The 8,607-nt window shown below is 45.2% G+C and overlaps 2 protein-coding genes across 6 annotated transcripts in view; one reads left to right on the top strand and one right to left on the bottom strand.

Annotated features, from left to right (window-relative positions):
- Nucleotides 1-4,564, top strand: part of LOC114043725 (sulfotransferase 1A1-like) — a 13,125-nt gene extending 8,561 nt beyond the window's left edge. For 2 of the 3 annotated variants that reach the window (XM_027862846.1, XM_027862844.1), the window contains 7 exons: nt 1,321-1,469; nt 1,679-1,804; nt 2,043-2,140; nt 2,437-2,563; nt 2,671-2,765; nt 3,790-3,970; nt 4,238-4,564. In XM_027862846.1, coding sequence (XP_027718647.1) covers nt 1,322-1,469; nt 1,679-1,804; nt 2,043-2,140; nt 2,437-2,563; nt 2,671-2,765; nt 3,790-3,970; nt 4,238-4,350 — 888 coding nt within the window. In that variant the 5' untranslated portion in view covers nt 1,321 and the 3' untranslated portion in view covers nt 4,351-4,564. Of the gene's footprint in view, nt 1-1,007; nt 1,111-1,320; nt 1,470-1,678; nt 1,805-2,042; nt 2,141-2,436; nt 2,564-2,670; nt 2,766-3,789; nt 3,971-4,237 lie in introns of those variants that run through there. The other variant, XM_027862847.1, reaches the window with a different exon arrangement.
- A 103-nt stretch (nt 4,565-4,667) lies between these two features.
- Nucleotides 4,668-8,607, bottom strand: part of SGF29 (SAGA complex associated factor 29) — a 12,643-nt gene continuing 8,703 nt past the window's right edge. For all 3 annotated transcript variants that reach the window (XM_027862843.1, XM_027862841.1, XM_027862842.1), the window contains 6 exons: nt 8,394-8,458; nt 7,310-7,439; nt 6,912-7,058; nt 6,696-6,731; nt 6,357-6,519; nt 4,668-4,918 (listed from right to left, as the gene is read on the bottom strand). In XM_027862843.1, coding sequence (XP_027718644.1) covers nt 4,802-4,918; nt 6,357-6,519; nt 6,696-6,731; nt 6,912-7,058; nt 7,310-7,439; nt 8,394-8,458 — 658 coding nt within the window. In that variant the 3' untranslated portion in view covers nt 4,668-4,801. The remainder of the gene's footprint in view (nt 4,919-6,356; nt 6,520-6,695; nt 6,732-6,911; nt 7,059-7,309; nt 7,440-8,393; nt 8,459-8,607) is intronic.

Genomic DNA, 8,607 nt, shown 5'->3' with positions numbered 1-8,607 from the left:
AAGTGGTTTTTCTAAAGCACACATCTCATCATGTCACTCCACCCCAACTCTCCCAATAAACTCCAATGGCTTCCAATTGCCTCCAAGATAAAATACAAAATGACATTTACAGCCCTTCATAACCTAGCCCCCTCCTATCTTTCTAGTCTTCTTATACCTTACTCCCTCAACATGACTCTTTGATCCAGTGACATTGGCCTCCTGGCTGCTCCACAAACAAAACACTTCATCTCTTAGTACTATACATTTTCTCTGGCTACCCCCAATCCCTGAAATGTCCTCCCTCCTCTACGCCACCTAATGACTTCCTTGTTTAGTCGTTTCCAGTCACGTCTGACTCTTTGTGACCCCGTTAGGGGTTTTCTTTTCAATTTTTTTTTTTCATTTGGGGTTTTCTTGGCAAAGATACTGGAGTGGTTTGCCATTTCCTTCTCTAGCTCATTTTGCAGATGAGAAAACTGAAGCAAACAGGGTTAAGTGACTTGCCCAGGGTCACACAGCTAGTATGTGTCTGAGGCTAGATTTTTTTTTTAAGTGAGGCAATTGGGGTTAAGTGACTTGCCCAGAGTCACACAGCTGGTGAGTTTTTATGTATCTGAGGCCGTATTTGAACTCAGGTCCTCCTGACTTCAGAGCCGGTACTCTATCTACTGCACCACCTAGCTGCCCCAAGGCTAGATTTGAACTCAGGAAGAAGAGTCTTCCTGACTCCAGGCCTGGTAACTCTACTGTGCTGCCTAGCTTCATGCTGTCTCTCCCCCATTAGACTGTTAGCTCCTGGAGGACAGGGACTATCTTTTGCCTCTTTTTGTATCCGCAGTGTGTACTACAGTGCCTGGCTCATAGCAGTTGCTTAATCAGTGTTGACTCAGGTGGCTATCTTTAAATATCTGAAGGGATGTCACATAGAAAATGGGTTAGAATTGCTCCACTTGATCCCAGTTGGCAAAGTCAGGATCAAGGCAGAAGTTGCAAAGAGGCAAGTTCAGGCTTGATGCAGGAAAATGCCTGAACAACTGTTCAGGTACAGAAGCAGAGTAAGCACTCGGGAAGCTGAGGCTGTCCCTCCCTACAAGTCTTAAAAACAGAGGTTCATTCACTACTTGTAGGGTACGTACACAGGGACTCCTTTGAGGCATGGGTTGGACTGGAGACTCCTAAAGTCCATCCCCCCACATACATGTGACGCAGGAGTAAGCTCAGGTGGAAAAGAGGAAGGGGAGAGCAAAGCAGCAACAGAAAAGGAAGCAGCCCATGCAAAGGAGGCTCCAGGGAACCGAGGTAACTGAGGGCTCCCCAATCTGATCGTTTGCCTTACAGGATGGAGCTGATCCAAGGTGTCTTCCGGACACCCCTGGTGTCTGTGAAGGGTATTCCACTCATCAAGTACTTTGCTGAGAGTATTGAACCGCTGAAGGATCTTCAGGTCTGGCCTGATGATGTCCTCATCAGCACCTACCCCAAGTCTGGTGAGTAAACCCCACCTGGCCCAATGCTAATGACCCTCCAGAGCCACAGCTTCCTGCCCCCTCCCTTCTCAGCTCTCTTAGCATTTGGGCGTCATTCATGACTTTAGCCCTCTAGTACCTGTCACCTCTCTACAATGCAGAGGTCTACTCCCTTGCTTCTGATATAGCCAAGAACTTCTATTCCCCCTCACTTCACAATCTCATTGCAGGAACAACCTGGGTGAGCGAGATCCTCGATATGATCTACCAGGGGGGTGACTGGGAGAAATGCCAACGGGCTCCAATCTTCATCCGGGTGCCATTTCTTGAATTCAAGGCCCCAGGAATCCCCTCAGGTAACTAAGCCACTAGTGGGGTGGAAGGCAGGAAGGCTAAAGAAGCAAGAAAAATTAAGGAATGGGAACTTAAGGAAGTTGAAGAGACAGAAGATGTACTGGAGGAGGTAAGGAGGTGGAAAAGAGGCAGGACAAATGGGATAAGGCGTAATGCTTGTATTGTTGGCTGAATCAAGAAAAGTTTTGAGAAACTATGTTCCCAACTGTCTCTGCCAACTCCACCCGTTCTCTGCCTTAGGCCTGGAGACTCTAAAGGAAATGCCTGCACCTCGACTAATCAAGACCCACCTGCCTCTGTCCCTGCTCCCCCAGACTCTGCTGGATCAGAAGGTCAAGGTAAATGGGTGAAGAGACAAGGTACAACGAAGGAAGCAGGGAGTTCCCAATCATGCCAGACTCTCAGGGATAGGAGGAAAGTGGGTGCTGAAGAGAATTCTACACACCAACCAGAGACACTTCTTCCAAGTCATTTTTGGGTTTTTTGTTTCATTTTGTTTGGGGGGGAAGGGGAGAAAGGATTTGATTATCAATCTGTTTAGTGTAAGAACACTCAGGACCAACAGGGAATGCCAGAAAAAAACAAATCCCTACTCCTGATCAGGTCATGTGAGACCTTCTCTTCCCTACTCCAGATCATCTATATGGCAAGAAATGCCAAGGATGTGGCAGTCTCCTATTTCAACTTCTATAAGATGGCAAAGGTACACCCTGACCCTGGGACCTGGGAGGAGTTCCTGGAGAAATTTATGACTGGGGAAGGTAAGGTATGATTCAGTGGGGAGTCAGAATGAAGGTGCTTAAAAGGACGGTGTGGACAAAGGAGCAGAAGGGCGCCAGGTTTTAGTTTTTCTTCTTCCTCTAATCAGTTAGCTACGGCTCCTGGTACCAGCACGTACAGGAATGGTGGGAGTTGAGGAATCGGCAGCCAGTTCTCTACCTCTTCTATGAAGACATGAAGCAGGTAAGACTTTCCCCACCTTTCTAAGTAATATCTTCCATTCCCTGCTAACATCTGCAGGAAAAGATTTCTTACCAGGAAATCCTGAGCCTACACCCTCCTATCCTTGTCCCCACACCTTTACAAACTATCAAACTGCAGATACTAAGAGATAAAGCTGGGCACAAGAAGAGAACCTTCTATACACTTCTCACATTGCCACGACCCTTCCTGCCAAAGAAGACCATTCCAAGGTTTCTGTCTTAGGTCTTCATCCAGTAACTCTATTTCAATCATTTTCAACCCCTGCCTTCTCCAAAACACTGTCTAACCAAAGGTCAGGGAGCTTGTTATAGCTCAAATCTAGAATAGACTAATGTTGAGACTGGCTTGCTAAATATTGATATTAGCCAGCATGGACTACTAAAGTGGACAACCCCAATGTTCTAGTCCTTCGTCAGAATTAGGTTGTGAAATATTTTTGTGTGTCAATGACTCTTGGGCAGTCTGGTGCAGCCCACAGACTTCCCAGAATGATATTTTTAAATAACTGAAATGCTTGATTTCAGTTAGAGGTTGGTAGAAATAAAGATTAATTTTTTTCCCCATCCAAGTTTATGGGGCCCCTGAATTGTATCCAATTCAGATCCCAATTCAGATCTACAGATCCCTCGAGTGTCTGTAGACCTCAGGTGAGAAACCATGCTAAAGATCAGGAATAAAGGATAAAAGATCAATGCTCTGAGTAGTCTGATTTTAGCTCTGGTCGTACTCTAACATTACAGGTGAGACAGTACAGTAGAGTAGAGAGAGAAGATCTTTGAGTCAGGGAACCAGGCTCAAACCCCACCTCTGATGCTTACTACCTGTGTGATATTGGGCAAGTCACTTACTTCCCTTATCCTCAGTTTCCCAATCTGTAAAATGAAGGGAAAGTTTGACCATGCCTCTGAGGACCTTTCCAGCTCTAGTCACAATCCTATGACCCCTACCTGGGTTCTCCAACATTCCCCCCTCAAATTCTCCTTCAACTGTCACCATTCTCCAGGATCCCAAGAGGGAAATTCAGAAGATCATAGAATTTGTGGGACGGCCACTGCCAGAGTATATCCTAGACCGAATTGTCCAACACACGTCTTTCAAGAAGATGCAGGAGAACCCCATGACCAACTATACCACCGCCCCCACTGAAGTCATGGACCACTCAATTTCTCCCTTCATGAGGAAGGGTAAGCTCTATGAAAGGGAGGGGCCGATGTATTGAAATCAAATAGAAGCTAGGGTTCCAAGAGAGGCCCTCTTGGCATACAGTTAGCAGACAGGCAAGTGATTACAAGAATAGAGGGTGGGAGGGCCAGAGAGAAGATTCCAGAGCCAAGCAGCTTGGGAAAGGGCAGTGGAAACCCACATCTATCACTCCCTGTCAAGCTAGACATGTGTAAAGTCTAACGCAGAAGAAAGTAGCTTTCACTCATGGTATGAGCACTCTCTCTTAGGTGCTACTGGAGACTGGAAGAACATCTTCACTGTAGCCCAGAATGAGAGATTTGATGCCGACTATGAAAGGAAGATGGCTGGCTCAGACCTTCACTTTCACACTGAGCTCTGAATGGCAACAGGAAGAGAGGATCACCAACCCATACCTCTGTATCAGCCTCCAATTTTTCCAGTCTTCTAATAATCTTTTTCAGCATGCAAAATTAGCGCACCTATATTCTAATAGGAAAAAAATCTAACTCACTCTTAGTGTTACAAAGGGTTTATTCCGCTCAGCTATTGTAAACATGGTTTCAGTCTAAAAAATAAAATGATTTACACCCTAATTCATGAGTCACCCTTAGAACCAAAGGATAGCACACACAGTTCCCAGTTCTCACCTGGGGAAGGGACTGAAGTCTGAGGAAATTAGGCCCTGGAAACAGATGATGTGGGGGACATGGCTGTATATTTATTTGTCCACAGAGAATGATACATTAATTCCCCACTTCAAAGGGCATGGCAGAAAAGTCAGGTAAACAAAGACAAGGTAATAGAACTCCACGATTCAGCCAAACTGAACCTCACTTCTTCTTGGGTTCCTTGCAGGCCACAACATACCTCTGGGCCACGTTGAGGGGAGGAGAGTAGCCATCTGCATAGGAGGTATCTTCAAACAGGACAGAGTAATCTTCCTGGGGCTAGAGACAAGGAAATAGAGTTAAGAAGAATCAGAAAGCCCAAGGCTGACAGTGACCACCAAGTGGTCATTATATACTTCTATCTGCCTGCTGCCCCAACTTGGGTATTGGGGAAGCTAGCACATTCTGAGAAAATACCTTTCCCAGAAAACTCAAGAGCCATCTTCTATCATTTGACACTCCCCATAATCAAGAAAGTCCTACCATCTAGTCTCTATCCCCATTAGAACACCTGTTGATCAAAGACAGAGAGGGTTTTGCCTGTCTTTGTAGCCCCTGGATTTTAGCAGCGTCTGGCACACTTGTTGCACTCCCCTGTTTCAATTTCATTTTGTTCTGTCCTCAGGGAAAATGGACAACAATGGAAGGAAAGGTGTCTGCCACAGGAGCAGGAGTGAGAAAACGCTTTCCACTGTACTAGTCAGCTCACCCCAGAGTAGTCTGTTCAGACCTAAGAACTCTAACTTCACTCAGCTACGTGTCCATTTAGAAGAGGGTGACCAAGACGGAGAGGGGTCTAAAAGCTAAGCAGTGTGAGTAAAGATTAGAGGAGCTAGCAACATGTTTAAGCTGAAGAAGAGAAGACTAAGGAGAGGGGGATGAGGATGAAGAGGGAGGACACGATAACTGTCTTCAAATATCTAAAAGTTCAACATTTTGGGCGAGAAAGTACACTCATTCCACGTGGTTCTAGCAGGCAGAACTGAGACTGATATGAGTTTCAAGGACACAGACTTGGGCTTAATATATGGAAGAACTTTACAACAATTAGAGCTTTTAAATGATGGCATAGATTGTCTAGCTAGCAAAATAAAAGTTCACTTGTCACTAGAATTTTATTCAATTCAACAAACATTTTGAAAGGCACTATGCTAAATGCTGGGAAAAAAATAAGAGCTGTTATTTAACAGAACTTTAAGGTCTGCAAAACACTTTATTTGCATTGTTTCATTTGACCCTTCAACAACTCTGTGCAGTTGGTACTATATGTATTATCCTCAGTTTACAGATGAGGAAACTGAGGCTCAGATAAAGAGGCTATGCCCAGCTTCACAGAGTTACACAAGTCTCAAGGCCTTCCCTGTAACCACTTCCAGCACACTTTCTAAACGTGTCCAAGCACAAGACAGGTAATCATTTATCAGGGATGCTGACACAAAGGGATTCCTGCACTGGGTAGGATACGGGACTAAAGGACCACCCCTCCAAGGTCCCTTCCAACTCTGAGATTCTATAAGAAGTCAAAGGTTGTGTATAAAAATGATCGAGAAGGCATGGTGACTCCATCAATTCAGTCAAGACAAAGTAAGAAAGACCAACACATGAAGGTTCTCTCCATTCTTTTATCCTTTCAGAAATCTTAAACTTGAGAACCAACCAATGCAACCTCTTACACTTACAACTGAAGAGTTCTCAGCCTCAGGTCATCATTCCTTACCCGCTGTGGGGGAGTGTGAATCAAAGCCCGGTAGAAGCAAGTGGTTTGGGGGTACAATGCCAGAACAAGCTGATCCTTCTGGAATAAAGCTTCAGGGTCTGTCTCAGGATTGGCCTTCCATTGTGGTAGTGGGATGATACGTCTTCGGCTCAAGGTGTGTCTCCTGGTAGGGGAAAGACTGTAAGCACAACCCTCTGCCCTGAAAATCCACAAGAACTATTTCCCAGAAAGCATTTTCTCTATTTTCATTCTTCCAGGACCCACACTCATTGCTTTTTGCCTTCATCCCACACCCCCTTCTCCTCTCCTCTGTAGTCATCCCTTCAGTAGGACACTTACTCTTTGCCTTCCTCATCAATATCATCCACCTCATATCTACAGGGGGAAAAAAAAGAATAAATCTCTGATTTAGTTATTCTCCAGAAGACATCTGAGGATGACAATGAAATAATGAGGCAGAAAAGTCTGTGAGTTGAGGAGGCTAATACTAAACAAGACAAACTCAAAAAGAGAAAGGAAACAAAAATTCTAGAAGACAAAACATTTTTTACTTACTTGTTGGTGGCATGACTATAACTGACCACTTCTGCCAGAATCCACTGCTCATCTCCATCCACAGCTTTTACTCGAGCAGCCACCTTATCACCTGGTTTGGCTACGTAGTCCCCTGAAGCTGGAATGGCCCCACACAGGGGTGGAGGCCTATGGGGCGGAAAAGCCTTGTTAACAAATCCCTGCCTCAGAAGCACTTCTCCCTGACTACAATATTCCAGGCTCCCCCACAGATCTACTTTGGAGATCTCCAACTGAACCCACATCTCTATATCTTTAAAGTACTCCTTTAAGGAGATCTCCACTCTCACCCTCAATCTCCTGAATTCTCTAAGACTCCAAACCAACACCGTCTAGTCAAATCCTGCCTTACCTCCTTTCCCCAGGACCCCTACACTTACTTGTCCCCAGGTTTCCCAATCCACAGAGGCAATGTCATGGCTGACTGTTGCAACAAGGTCATCAGCACCCCTCGGCGCATGGTTTTCCGTGGAGGTTCTGAATCATTGTACAATCCTGCGATTTTAGCCGCTGTGGGAGTGGAGAAAAGAAGTGAAGCCCTCCCATACTAAATGGCAAGAAATATTATGGTCTTCTCTCCTTCCCACCCTCCTCTGCCAGATTTTATTCACAAGACTGTACTTAGGTTTTTAAGTTTAATTTCTTCTCTAGTCTGAGCCACTGGCCCCTAATCCCAAAGTCTTGCATACTCTCAATGGAAAAAACAGTGGGAATGGGAAAAGAACATTCCTTTGGTATTCCAGCTCCGCCCCACCCCCTCAATTCTACCACAGAGAGATCTGTCCTTTTCTGTTTCCATCCCCTCAAGTCCAGGATCCTGAAAGCTTCTTTTGTGTCTATCCCATAGCCCAATGTCTGGCATACAATAAGCATTTAATAAATGCTTGATTGACTGAAAACTAAAGAAACTATTAAATAGAAGGCTCCAGGAACCCATCAGAGGGCTGAAAACAATTCAAAATATGAAGAACTATTTTTACTAAATATATGAACACGTGATTGCATAAGAACAAGAAAACCAATAGGAAATCCAGCCCATGGCATCTCTTCAGATCACTTTCATCAGCAGCATCACTGAGGGGACACAAACTGGGGGACTGGTTCAACACCGATTTTAACACTGCAGGACTTGTTTATAAATACATCTACAGGACAGCCTTGATAGTGTAATGCTTGCTAAAGCTTTTATTTGTATACCAATAACCACACAAAAGGGGGACAAGAGCTCTAGTTGCCTACAGGAAAATGTGGTAAGCAGAGTGTGAAGAATGTACAGCAAGCAGTAAAAAGATACCAGAAAACCTGAGAAAAGTACTGTACTCAACCTCCCACCAAAAGTGAAAATCACAGCAACCCTCCCTCAAAGGACAGGGTGCCCAGGGTTGCAGAGGAGCAGGCAAACACAGCCCCATCCTCCGGTGTGCCTCTTTCCCCATTGCACAGAGCAAGGTCCCTCCGACTCACCGATGCGCCTTTCTTCCAACAGAGTCTTGATCTCAGCAATCTTATCCAGAGCTCTGCGAAGTATACTGAAGAAGGGAAACAGAGAAGTAAAAACAAACTTATGGGGGGCAGGCAGCTGGAACTGGGGGAGGAGTTCCAGAGCCCCTGGAAGGAGCTGCCACCACACCAGGCAATTAGCTTGTGAAGGGCATTTGGGGAAAGAAACATGTCTGGG

This window comes from Vombatus ursinus, unplaced genomic scaffold, assembly GCF_900497805.2.
Source record: "Vombatus ursinus unplaced genomic scaffold, bare-nosed wombat genome assembly UNPS02014770.1, whole genome shotgun sequence".
Lineage (NCBI taxonomy): Eukaryota > Metazoa > Chordata > Mammalia > Diprotodontia > Vombatidae > Vombatus > Vombatus ursinus.
Note: the sequence above shows the minus strand (reverse complement) of the source record. Positions and strands in the feature narration are given on the sequence as shown.